This window comes from Puma concolor, chromosome C2 (assembly GCF_028749965.1).
Source record: "Puma concolor isolate L17-30 chromosome C2, mPumCon1.1.hap2, whole genome shotgun sequence".
NCBI lineage: Eukaryota > Metazoa > Chordata > Mammalia > Carnivora > Felidae > Puma > Puma concolor.
In genome coordinates this window covers 111,975,404-111,989,509 of record NC_141675.1, presented here as the reverse complement: position 1 = coordinate 111,989,509, position 14,106 = coordinate 111,975,404, and the positions used below count along the sequence as shown (strand labels likewise).

Genomic DNA, 14,106 nt, shown 5'->3' with positions numbered 1-14,106 from the left:
CATTATGCCTTGAATCTACATATTCTGCCTTTGCATTACATACATTAAAATTAAGCTACACATTAAGTATCAGGTGCAGATAATTGGATATAATGTTACACATTTGTTTTCATACTTTTAAAAGAACAGGTCATTTCCAGTGGTTTATGTCTCATTTCATTTCCTGATTACAGCTCGGAAGCCTTTTTGCATGTTACTGTTCCATTGAAGTCACTCAGGCAATATGGGATGGATATCTACAACAAGCAGATCCATTTTTTATTTATTTCTTAATGTTAATAATCCTTGTTAATGCAAAGTAAGTATCAAGTTGCTTAGATTTTTTTTGCCTTTCTAGTCTCAGGATGTTCTGTTAATATTTAACTCAAATTCATTTGTTTCTCTTTTACAGAGAAGTTATTTTAGCACAGGAGTCTGATAGCAAAGAAGAAGTTATCCGTAAGTAACTTACTGTAGAGAAAATATTTCACGTCACTTAATTTTCTAAAACTCAGTTTTCTCATCTGTATATTTCAGAGATTAGTCTACAGAACTCTGAGGTTTCATTCAACTCATATACACTCTATAGGTACAGACCTTAAGGCCTATTTTCCCTTGATTTTGCCATCCTCATTCATTTCTTCCATGTTTTTTTCAGTCTTTCAGTTCCTTTTCATATACTGTTTCTTACGTTTCATTGTTCATACCAGATGCCCTCCTCTTTCTCCCCTCTTCCTTCTTAATTTACCTTTGAATACTCAGATTTCATAATTACTTTCATTGTGGAAATTTGGTACTTTTTTTGGGTTTTCGCCATTCTAGCCCCCACACAGATTTAGTTATTACTTCCTCTTTGTACTGCCACTTTGTATTATTTGTATTATAATGTTTATCTCACAACATTATAGTGGTTAATTTTCACATTTCTCACACAAGACAGAATTCCTTAAGTCAGGAATTATTTCTTAGTCACTTTTTGTTTCCAGGGGCCCTGGCACTTAACATGTGTTTGTTAAATAAATCACAGTGCTGCAATCAAGGCTAATGAATATGAGTTGATTGCCTGAAACGATCTTTCAGTAACAGCGGAATTGCATTAATAGTGTCAGCTCCTTTGGGAAACTCCACTGCTCCTCAAGCAGTTTTAAAGGCTTTACTATTGACATTCCATTTATGTAGTTTTTATTATGTTGAAGATATTCTAGCTTTGCTACATAAATAATGTTCATGATTGTATTTTCCACAATTTTTAAAAATGTTCTCATATCTGTAATTGTTTTTCAGAGTTCTTAGAAAATACTCCATCCAGTTTGAATCTAGAGGATATAGAAGACCTTTTCTCTCTGGCTCAGTATTATTGCAGTAAAACACCAGCTTCATTTAGGAAGGTATAAGACAAATTACCAGCTTCAGTATTTCATATTTTGTACATTGTTTTATTGTTCATGTTGTGTCCACTTCAGTTAAAATACTCTAGATTGTCATTCTTTTTTTTTTTTTTTTTAATATTTATTTTGAGAGAGAGAATGCATGAGCAGGGAAGGGCAGAGAGAGAGAGGGAGAGAGAGAATCCCAAGCTAGCTCTGTTCTGTCAGTGTGGAGCCCTAGGTGGGGCTCGATCTCATGAACCTTGAAATCATGACCTGAGCCGAAATCAAGAGTTGGGCACTTAACTGACTAGGCCACCTAGGTGCCCCTCTTTTCTGTCGTCTGTGTTGCAGTTTTATGTGATTTTTCACTATAAATACTTGCCCCAGTGGAGGGACAGATTGAAAAGAGAGCATACACATATGCTAGGAACCATTTCACTTCACTCTGATTATTAATTATTTCTGATCATGAGGAAATGGAGAGATTTCTTATGCTAGTGCTTTCTTGACTTTAAATATTACAGAAATCTGATGATGTATAATTATGTCTCCTTTATCTGGAGTTCAGCTTTGCACAATTTTAATGATGCAGAGTTGTGACCAAAAGGTCCTTTAGTCACATAGAGACTTAGAACCTTTCTCAGGCCAGACAAATGCTTTCAAATGAAAGGACACCAGATTAGAAACACGAGTGGTGTGAGTCCTAGAAAGTAAAACTCCAAGAAGCAAAAGCTAATAGTGGAGGAGGCACAGAATTACCATTTATAAAATAAGCAGATTTGTCTATGACCTCAGGTGCCCATGAGAGCAGTATTGTCTTTTATTTATTTGTTTTTAGGCATTCTATAATAATAATTGCTAGTTGGTGGTCATGTCGCTGAAATAGCAAGATGAGGTTAAATTATGTTCAGTATAATATGTGTCAAAAGGCAGAAAAGAAAAATCTTTTAAGAACATTTCCCCTGAAACTAATTAATTAAAAAAGAGATTTGTTTCTAGGGACTAATTTCAGCTATTTTAATAATTGCCTTATGTAGACCACCTCAGCTGCTAACAAAGTGGGACAAGTCAGATGATGGGATAGTGGTTTAGGATGCTGGATGAAAAAGAAGTTTTACTCTTTTCAGTCTTGTAAGAGGAACAGCTTTTATTCTTCAGACCTAGTAAATAATCTGCACTAGCAGTTGCTAATTAAACCAGGCTGTAGATCAGTATATTACATAATTTATGCCTTATTTTTGTTTTTATTATGTTAAAATATGAAAAGTTGTAACCATTTAAAATTTTAATATTTTTAGATAGTTTATAGGTGATATTAAATAGTTTAATAGTATATAGGTGATATTATAGGAAACAACTATGTAGAATGTTTTAGTTTTTCATCGCCTTTTATTTTGTATGAACTCTGACAAGGACTTTTTCTATATAGCGTTTTTGTAGCCATTAGCCTATAAGATTTGAGATGATACAATATTAAATTTTAAAAATCACATGACTCAAGGGTATTATATAATTATTTTCTTTTCATCATGGTTTATTAAGAATATTTCTTGAAAGAAAGATTGATTTTGTTTTTTCTTCATAATGTTTTAAAAATTTCTCTACAAACAGGATAATCACCATCTATTTGGTAGTAGTTTGTTGGGAATTAAGGATGACGATGCAGACCTGAGTCAGGCTCTTTGTCTGGCCATCTCGGTGTCAGAGATCCTTCAAGCAAATCAGCTTCAAGGGGTAAATAAAGAAAACCCACAGTTTGTTGGAGGAATGTCCCTTTTAAATGCAAAAACAAACATTTCCTCCCTGTTTGTTGTGAGTGATTAATGTGCTTAATCTTCTGTCCACGTGTTCATTTTTTAAATTTTTTATTTGAGAGAGAGAGAGAGCGAGAGGGTGTGCGCATTACTTGGTAGTAGGGGCAGAAGGAAGAGAGATTCAAGCAGGCTCCACGCTCAGCACAGAGCCCAACATGGGGCTCAATCCATGACCCTGGGATCATGACTTGAGCTGAAATCAAGAGTCAGACACTCAACTGACTGAGCCATCCAGGTGCTCCCACATGCTTATTTTAAAACTGCCAGCTTGTGTGATTTTAATTGTCAATAATGAATTATTCTTGACAACTGTTTTCGTAAATTGCCAAATCTTTTGCTTTTAGCAAAGCAACAGAATATTGTATAAAGTACTTAAAAGGGTGAATTTAGCATTTATTAGTTAAATTCTGGGTAATTATACAGCTAATTGAATTACATGGTCTAATGCCATAAAGCATCTGACAAAGAATTGAGGATATACCATAATTTTCTGTCTCCTATCTTCATAAAAATCTAATGAGCCAGTTTTTTTCAATATGTTTATTACTAGTAGTGCAACAGTTAACCATGAGTATGTGTATTTGGAAGGTGGGGTGTATTTCAAAGATGGAGGAAAGAAGAACAGCCATGGAAAGACAGGTGTTTTACAATAGATCTTTTGAAAACAAACATTTCACATGTTTTTCTTATTAGAACTAGTATTAAAAACAAATGAAAACCTGTAATCCAGTTTAAAGATCCTCATGTGAACTTCCTCAGTTCAAACTGGCATTCCAGAACCTCCTCTCACCCCCAAAAGATGTTCTTGTATGAATTTAATTGTTGGCAACTTTGTAAACTTATTTGCATAAATAGGAATTATATCTATATCTGTGTTTATAACTATATAGTTTTAAAATATACGTTTAACATACACATTAAAATTTTAAATTCCAGTATAGTTTTATAGCTCAAAATGACATTCTCCTGCTACATATTTTAAGACTTTCTAGTCAGGAACGGTATATATAAAGTGTTCAAAACAAACATAGTTATTTAAAGATCTTGAGGTTATTTTCCTGTATCTCTGCTAATTGGGTCCTCCTAATTCTGTGAGATCCATTTTTTAAATAAACCTATTCCCTCTTCTTTGCTTAATTGTAATACTATATTGTGTCAAATGTAACCCTCATGGCAAATTGCAGTATGTCACATGTTGTTTTCTCTTAGGAAGGAGTCCGGTTCTTTGTGGTGGATTGCCGTCCTGCAGAACAGTATAATGCTGGGCATTTGTCAACTGCTTTCCACTTAGATTCAGATCTGGTTAGTATAAATGCTAGTTAAAATTTTTTAATAAAGTAAGAGAATAAATAGGTTTTTCTTCCTTAGCTCAGAAATAAATATACATGTACTAGATTGGGGACATTTTCTTTCTGCTTAAGGAGGGAGTCTCTGCCCTTATAACAAAAGTGTTCTCAGGTTTCCTTTTCACCCAGGACACTCTTTTGGTATGATGAGGGTAGATGCAAACACTGTTAGGTATGGCTTACTATTGCTTACCATTGTTATGTCAGTAAATTCTAAACTTCTTACTGTGAATTGTCTGATGTAGCACTTAGCATAGTGCCTTGCATCTAGTAAGTACTCTATAAATATAAGCTCTTTCTATAACTGGGTAATTCTAGAAATTTTTACTATAAGCCTTTTTTTCCATCATGAGTACTTAAGCATAAATTAATATTTAATAAGGATAGTATGTGGCATACAGGTGCTCACTTGTTAAAATTTTTATACAAGGGTCACTTTACTTACAGGAGAAGATGAAGTAAATAATTAAATATTGTCAGAAATACTTAGAGCAGTTGGTAGAAGTAGGACTGACATCATTTAAACCATTCTGGTTATAAGAGCCTCAGAGATTAGGGAAGAGAGAAAGAGGAGTAAGCCCTTTTGCTAACTATGCAGTCTGCCTTTCATCCAGCTCATCTGAAAAAGGTGATGCTAAGGCCTGAAAAGGCATGGAGGGGAATTTAGGTGGTATTGAGAGGAAAACTTAGGGAATATAGAGGTAGAACAACTCAGAGAGTTTTGGGTACATTAAGGAAGGTAATCCAAGCTTGTTTGCATCCTGAAAGTGAACCTGAGCCTTTCTCATCCTTGGTTTGCCTAGGAGGGCCTAGTTTTTCTTTTATGCTTATTTAAGAATTTGCTCAAGTGATTCATGAAAACTTGATTTTTTTCTTCAGAAAACTCAAAGAATGTCTCCAGAGCTAACTATTATCAGCTTGTTTAAGCTTCCAGACCTTTAGTATATATTTATATATTTCTTGCTTCCTTTTTCTTTTTACTTGATTTTTCAGTTAACAGTTCACTTATTTTTTCACCAAACTGTTTCTTAGAGATCTTTCCATTCAGTACATTCTTTTTTTAATATCCCCGCTTTATTTATTTATTTATTTTTAAGTAAGCTCCAACGTGGGGCTTGAATTCATGACCCCAAGATCAAGAGTTGCCTGCTCTACTGACTGAACCAGCCAATTGCTCCTAAGTGCATTCTTTTTAATGACTGTATAGTGGACCATGGTACAGGTATACCATAATTTATTGCCCAATTGATGTACATTTGGGTTATTTTCAGTTTTCTTGTAATGAACAATGCTGCAGTTAGATCTTTATACATGTTTTGTGAACTTGTACAAATACTTCTATAAAATAGACTACTAAAAGTAGAACTGTTGGTTTGAGGGTTGAGTGTATAAAACATTACTAGAAATGCTTTATCACCCTTTAAAGAGACTGACCCAGCTCACACTTTATAACTAAGTGAGAATGTTTCAACATCGCATTATATAGCACATTTTATTTTACAGTGAGAATGTTTACAACATTGAGTAAGAATGTTTCATCGTTGCATTATAGTACATTTTATTTTACAGTAATGATGGGTGAAAAACCATCATTGAGGTTAGTAATTACAAGGTGGTAATTACTAATAATGTTGAGCGTCTTTTTGCGAGTACACTGTTTACTTTTTTTTGTTTTGTTTTTTGTTTTTACAAATTGCTTTTCTGTGGTTTGTCGGTTTTTCTCTCAGATTTTCACTGTATTTTTTTTATTTATTTTTGAGAGAGAGAGAGCGGGAGGAGCAGAGAGAGGGGGACAGAGGATCCAAAGTGGGCTCTGCACTGACAGCAGAGAGCCCAATGTGGGGCTGAAACCCGTGAACTATGAGATCATGACCCAAACCGAAGTCAGACACCTAACTGACAAGTCGCTCAGGAGCAGCATCACTGTGCTTTTTATGTAGCCCTGTTGTAACATTGTAACAAATTTTTGAAGTTATTGGCATATCTGTTTCCTTGAAGGAAAGAAATTAACTTTTTTTGTCCTTTTAACTCATGTACCTTGAGTAGTGCTAATAAATAAATTGGCTTCTATTTCTGACTGCCTTCTAAGAAGTATATCGTTTGCCATATAAGTGGAAACTAAAAAATATACCTTGTTTCAATGTATTGTTTTTAGCTATGGACCCTTTCACTCAGTGTTAAACTTTTCTTGTCATGATACCTAATGACACCATAGCTTGTTTAAGAAACAAACCAGATTTTTTTCTTAGCATATTTTCTTTGCATGTTTCATCTTTCTCTGAATCTTCAACTTTTGTTCTAATGTATTATAGGTACACTTATATGCATTTATTTTCTCTTATCCCAGGGATTTTATTTACAAGAGCCTTTTTCCCTTTTTTTTTTTAATTTTATTTTTTATTTTTTAAAATTTACATCTAAATTAGTTAGCATATAGTGAAGCAATGATTTCAGGAGTAGATTCCTTAATGCCCCTTACCCATCTAGCCCATCCTGCCTCCCACAACCCCTCTAGCAACCCTCAGTTTGTTCTCCATATTTATGAGTCTCTTCTGTTTTGTCCCCTCCCTGTTTTTATATTCTTTTTGTTTCCCTTCCCTTATGTTCATCTGTTTTGTCTCTTAAAGTCCTCATATGAGTGAATTCATATGATTTTTGTCTTTCTCTGACTAATTTCACTTAGCATAATTACCTCCAGTTCCATCCACATAGTTGCAAATGGCAAGATTTCATTCTTTTTGATTGCCTAGTAATACTCCATTGTGTGTGTGTGTGTGTGTGTGTGTGTGTGTGTGTGTGTGTGTGTGTGTGTATATATACACACACAACACATCTTTATCCATTCACCCGTCGATGGACATTTGGGCTCTTTCCATACTTTGGCTATTGTTGATGGTGCTGCTATAAACATGGGGGTACATGTGTCCCTTTGAAACAGCACACCTGTATCCCGTGGATAAATGACTAGTAGTGACATTGCTGGGTTGTAGGGTAGGTAGTTCTATTTTTAGTTTTTTCAGGAACCTCCATACTGTTTCCCAGAGTGGGGGCACCAGCTTGCATTCCTACAAGCATTGCCAAAGAGATCCTCTTTCTTCGCATCCTCGCCAACATCTGTTGTTGCCTGCGTTGTTAATGTTAGCCATTCGGACAGGTGTGAGGTGGTATCTCATTGTGGTTTTGATTTGTATTTCCCTGATGATGAGTGATGTTGAGCATTTTTTCATGTGTCGGCCATCTGGATGTCTTCTTTGGAGAAGTGTCTATTCATGTCTTTTGTCCATTGCTTCACTGGATTCTTTGTTTTCTGGGTGTTGAGTTTGATAAGTTCTTTATAGATTTTGGATACTAACCCTTTATCTGATATGTCATTTGCAAATATCTTCTCCCATTCTGTCGATTGCCTTTTAGTTTTGCTGATTGTTTCCAAGCCTTTTTTTCCTTTGTTTTCATGGTAGCTATGTAAATATTTTCTGTCTGGAAGAATATTTCAAATTTGGAAATGTATGTGAAACACAAGTTTACCACATTTTTAGTTTTTAAAAATTGCCTAGATGCTCCAGAATCCGTCTGAGTTTGCACAGTCAGTAAAATCTTTGCTGGAAGCACAGAAGCAGTCCATTGAATCCGGCTCCATTGCTGGTGGGGAGCACCTCTGTTTTATGGGCAGTGGTAGAGAGGAAGAAGACATGTACATGAACATGGTCCTGGCACACTTTTTACAGGTATGTTGACAGATTATTTCAGTTTTGCTTGGTTATTGCTATCATCTTTAGGAAGTTCTCATAGGTTAATTTGTACTGTTATCTATATTGTCAAATTTATATGAAGTTTTTCTTTACAGCTTACAGGTTTTCTGTCTTGCCAAGAAAGGACTTCTTGAGATTTTTCTTACATGTTTCTATGATTTACTTTTTATGCTTAAGTGTTGAATCGTCTGGAATTTATTTTTGTGTAGTAAGTGAGGTAGGAATAAAAAAAAAAAAAATCTTTTCCCAATAGCTAACCAGTTGTGCTATCACTTTGAAATAGCACCTTAAAAAATTTTTTTTAACGTTTATTTTTGAGAGAGAGAGACAGACAGACAGAGACAGAGACAGAACACAAGTGGGGGAGGGGCAGAGAGAGAGGGAGACACAGAATCCAAAGCAGGTTCCAGGCTCTGAGCTGTCAGCACAGAGCCCGACATGGGGCTCGAACTCATGAACCATGCAATCATGATCTGAGCTGAAATTGGATGCTTAACTGACTGAGCCACCCACCCAGGCGCCCCGAAATACCACCTTTTTAATTCCTCAGTGCATCAGGATCTATTTCTGGATTATTCTATTGCATTGCTGTTTATGTCTGTTCATTCCCTAGTACTTTTTACAGTAACTGCATAATTCAGTTTAATATATTTACTTCGAAATAGAATAAATATACATGTATATTTATTCATTATACTTGGCCATCTTTCCTTTTTGTGTTTGAATGTTGTCTAATTTGTATCAGTGATTTTATGCAGCCTGTTCCTCTATCTTCTCTACAAAACCTCTCTCAGTGGTGGCTCTTTCTTCATAAAAATAATTGTTAGGTATTCTTTGGTATTTTATACATTAAAGTCTTCATTTTATATGACCCTGACTTACGGAATTAGCAAGACCATAGGCATGGTGTTGCACTAGTTACTAAATTTGGATCCATTTCTGTTCATGTTGTACTTTACTGGGAATCTGCTTTGAGAAAGTAAGTCTAAGGGAAAGAATCCTTAAAAGACAAAACACGAGAAGGAACAAGGTATATGGGGGAAGGGTTGTAAGATAATTTTATACCTTATTAAAGGAGAGATTTTAGAAACTTACACAAAATTACAAAAATAGGGTCTCAGACTCATTTTACTTACAAATTAATTGGCCTATTTTAAAAATGCTCTGGTGTAAACTATAGATTGTGAACATTAACATATCACATGGCAAGAATTTGAAATATTGTGAACTTATTTTTTATAACTCAAGTTCTTGATGTGGTTTTAGAAAGTTTTCCCCCAACTTTTATCATGGAAATTTTCAAACAAAATCAAGAGTACATAGAGTTGAACCATATAAACTCTTTATAAAGACATAAAACCACATTATCGTTATACTTTATTATAAAAAAACCTAACTATTGTTCAAGTTTCTCTGATTTTCCCAGGATCCAAAACAAGACATTCTGCTTGGTTGACATCCTTTAAATCTCTTTTAATGTATAGGTTCCCTTTCCTAATTTTTTTTCCTTGCAGATATTTGTTGGAAAAACTGGTTACGTTATCTTATAGTGGGTCCCCCACATACTAGATTTTGCTAATTGCATTCACATGGTGGTGTTTATCAGGTTCTGTCCCTGGTATTTCCTCTAAGTTGGTAATTAGATCTAGAGACTTGATCAGATTACTTTTTTGGGAGGGGGGTGGACAGGAAGTCCTGGGTGGTGTGAACTTTGGTCAGGAGGTATGTACTGCCCATATCTTTCTTTTTCATATTTTGAAATCTTTTAAAAATCACTCTAATTATATCTAAAAATACAATTAACTGATTTTAGTTTGACTTGTTATTATATTATTGGAACTATAATACAGATAAAATCACAGTCTTGATAGGAGCCATGAAGTTGTCTCCTTCTTTCCACCAAGCGCCAGACCTTACAGTATACAAGGTAAATGTATGTATCTCTCTATACCAGAGTCCCAGATGTCAAAGAAAACAAAAAGTCCAGAAACTTAATATATAACTATGTATAACATGTGTCAGTGTTTATAGGGCTATAGAGGTTTTGATTAAATTGCATTTTGGAATAATTTAAATTCTATTTTTGCTACAGAAAAACAAAGAATATGTAAGCATTGCCAGTGGAGGCTTTATGGGTAAGGATTTAATTTATTTGTTGCTTTGCTTCCATTTCTCAGAGGAAATTATATCACCAGAGCTGATTGGGAGTGACCAGATTAGTTAGTGGATAAACTCTCTCTTCAGACATTCTGTATGTTCAGAAAAGGGAAAGCCAGCAGGACATATAGATAACAGATAAACATAATAGACAATTGAAATGAGCAAATATTTAATGGAAGACCAATTCAGTAGATATGTTTAATGAGCTTGTATTTGTAAAAAGTATTTTTGTAAAGAGGCATGAAAAACTGTCTACATGATTTGTCTTTGTGGAGAAGGTGCAATAGATAGGACTGGGAAATGGGTAAGAGGAATACTTTTCATACTCTTTGCTTGTTTCATTGTTATTTTGTTTTTGAAATACTTGAAAGTATTAGCTGCTAAAAAAATATTGGCTGAATGGAATAAAACAAATAAGCTGATGTTTTCAAATCTTCAGACCAATATCTGACAATCCAGGATGGTAAAATAACAGAAAATCTCTGCAAGCAAGTATTTGAGAATTTGTGAAGGATTAGGTCAGGATAAAAAGATTTAAAAAGAGCCTGTCTTTTTTGCAAATTGTATTTTTTAAGGGCACAAACTTGTGACTAAAAGATGAGTAAGTCCTAGAGTACTGTAAGTGTAGTGAATGTAGACAACAGTATTATCATAACCAAACTTGCAAAGAGACTAAATCTTAATTATTCCCACCATGAAGAAATGGTAATTATGTGATCTGATAGAGGTACTAACTGTTGCTGAAATGGAAATTATATTACAGTATGTAAATCAACATGTTAAACACCTTAAGTTTACATAGTGTTATAGGTCAAATATATTTCAATCAAGAAATAAAGAGCCTTTAATAATAAAATCAAATTAATATTTGTTGAGTAATAGAATTGAGTTTGAATCATGAGAGTCTCATAAGGATTAAGTTCTGACCTAATATAATCTTCTTGTTTTATAACTTAGAATTTTTACAGATTAGGATCTTTTTCCTCTTTGTCGATATTAACAAGGATTATGATGATTTCCTATATATCATGGCCTGATAACTCACAATCTTTGGGGCTCATACCCAGAGTGATCTACAAATGGGGTTGTTTTAATAGTGTTAAGCAAGTATTGGCCTTTAGGCCCAGTGTTTATTAGGAATTTTGACAGTGATACAGAACTTGGTTATTAAACTTACTATCAAAAGTGTCTGAAAAGCAGTCTTTTATGGTATAGTCTTGGTTCCAGAAGCTTTTTTCTAATTATGAATTATTTCTTTTCCAAGAATAACCTCTCTTTCCATAGCAGTTAATGCCTTCTTTATTATGGGAAAGATTAATTGATATCTCTTTATGGTAAAACAAAAGCCACCATAGGTTTTCTTTTAATTTTTTATATCATAAAAATGTTGCTGAGATTATCTCTTAATACTTCCAGAGAGGAAAGCATCAAATTTATATATAGTTATTGTCTATTAAGAAAAACTGTAGTTGTACAGAGAGCTTTAGAAGGAGAAGGCGGCTTTCTGTAGCTTAGAGTCCTTCATTACTGAGGTGCAGAAAAAAATACCTGTAATTACGTCTTTGTATCCTCTTTCATTCAGCCATGACATGTTTATTATATTCTCTGGTAACGAATCTTTCCAAAGGGGGTTGATATGTGAGTTGTTTTTTTCCCCTTCTTGTTTATTTTAAGCACTGCAACAGCACCTGGCGGATATTAATGTGGATGGACCAGAAAATGGATATGGCCATTGGATTGCTAGTACCTCAGGCTCAAGGAGCAGTATCAATTCTTCTGTTGATGTAAGTGTATGTGTAGAATGTGTCAGTCACCATATTTGGATAAATGCCCAGAAAATGTGACTAACTATTAAGCTCTCACTGTAACAGAAATGGAGTCAAAATATTTCAAACACATAGAGTGAGGAGTCGTGTTATTGCATGGTTGATGTTATATGGAACAGGCCTGCACAGCTAAACTAGCCAGGAGTTCTGGAGGTCCACTTGCTGAATTCAAATTTCTCCCTGTCCAGCTGCAGTTCGGTGTCATCTAGTGACAGTTTTCTGCCCCAGCTTAAATATCAATGGAGGTAATACTGAGTCCTATGACTAGCTGGGACTCTCAAGTGATCTCATTCTAGGAATCTCCCAATTAATATGAGCCAGAAGAATACTGAGGCTCACATCTCCTGCAGACCATGTCTATACCCCTCCCTACCAGAAATGTACATGATCATAACTTCAGTCCATGCATATTTGAGAATGGGCCAGGCAGAAGAAGACAGGAACTGATTGCCAATCCCATTATATTTGATTTTTAGTTAAAGAGATGTATGTTACTGCAAGGTTTTGCTGTAGTTGGTAAATTCACTTTTCTGTGCTGCTTTGGAAATAATTGGGCAATAAGTCTTTTGTGCTTTTTCAAGAATATTTTATGTCAGTTGAATTAAATGTCATCAAATCATTTTCTTAACAAGTAAGGGTCCACATCTACCTAATGATCATTCTTTAAAGCAGAAATAGAAGGAAACTATAGTACAGGTCATTGTTATTACTAGCTTAGGTTTACCGGTCTGGCTTAATGGTATTCAGGTTTTATCTCTACAACTTAACTCTTGTCATGATCTTCAGTAAGACCTTTTCAGCCCTGGTTTCTCCATCTGTACAACAGAGATGATAATAACAGAACTTTGTTCACAGTGATGTGAGGATTAAATGTGCATGTATATGTATAGTATTGTACCTGTCACATATTTAATAGCAGTTATTATAAAATTGTAATTCATTAGATGATTACAGTTTATCTTCAGCCGCATAAGTCAAAGCATATTGTCAAATTATCAGCACATAAGGCTTCTCTAAGAAGTAGGTTTTCAATTTAATCTTCTTGGTATCTAAGAGCTCTTCATGTGAGATCACTATTTAATAAACATTTTCAGTATTTTTATTTTGAATAGCTAACTAGTATTCCACTGTATGGATATATTATAATTTATTCAATTCCCTGTTGTTGAATATTTTCATTGCCTTTATTTGTCTTTTTTGTGTTATAAACATTATCTTTTTCTGATTAATTTTTGTAGTTATATATGTACATATGCCATGATTATTTGGCCCCAGAAGTACAATAACTTGATCAAAAGATTACATATCAGGATTCTTGAATTCTACATTATTATCAAATGGCCCTTAAAAACAACATTCTTCTAATTTATATTGCCACCCACAATGTAGAAAGTAATTCTGTTCAAGTTTCTTTCTTCAGATTTAAAAAACAATGATTGAGGCTGTTAAAGAAACCGTCTTACAGATGTGTTATATTGAAAAATACCAAATAATTTAATTTCTATAGTCAGTTTAATTTGATTTCAAATTTGGATATGGAAATAGAAATGTGGTTTTTGTGTTAATGATTTATTTCACTTAAAAATGAAAATGACGTTTATTTTAGCATCATATGTAAGTATGAAAGATCTAAGAAAACAACTGCTATTCATATTTTCATACTTTGAAATATTTCCTTCAAATATTTTTAATGCATATGTATTTTAGTGTTTTATTTTAAAAATGGTGATCAGAGTGTACATATAGATTTATTTTCTGCTTTTTCTCACCGCTTTTTCTAACATTTTAAAATGCTTTAAAAGAAAAGGTAATGGGGATTAAGGAATACACTTGTCATGATGAGCACTGGGTGTTGTATGGGA

At 34.1% G+C, this 14,106-nt stretch overlaps 1 protein-coding gene across 2 annotated transcripts in view; it reads left to right on the top strand.

The window, feature by feature from the left end:
* Positions 1-14,106, top strand: part of TBC1D23 (TBC1 domain family member 23) — a 59,719-nt gene that overhangs the window by 31,535 nt on the left and 14,078 nt on the right. For both annotated transcript variants that reach the window (XM_025914010.2, XM_025914009.2), the window contains exons 6-13: positions 174-298; positions 392-438; positions 1,264-1,367; positions 2,961-3,083; positions 4,373-4,465; positions 8,064-8,234; positions 10,351-10,393; positions 12,093-12,202. In XM_025914010.2, the coding sequence (XP_025769795.1) occupies positions 174-298; positions 392-438; positions 1,264-1,367; positions 2,961-3,083; positions 4,373-4,465; positions 8,064-8,234; positions 10,351-10,393; positions 12,093-12,202 (816 nt within the window). The remainder of the gene's footprint in view (positions 1-173; positions 299-391; positions 439-1,263; positions 1,368-2,960; positions 3,084-4,372; positions 4,466-8,063; positions 8,235-10,350; positions 10,394-12,092; positions 12,203-14,106) is intronic.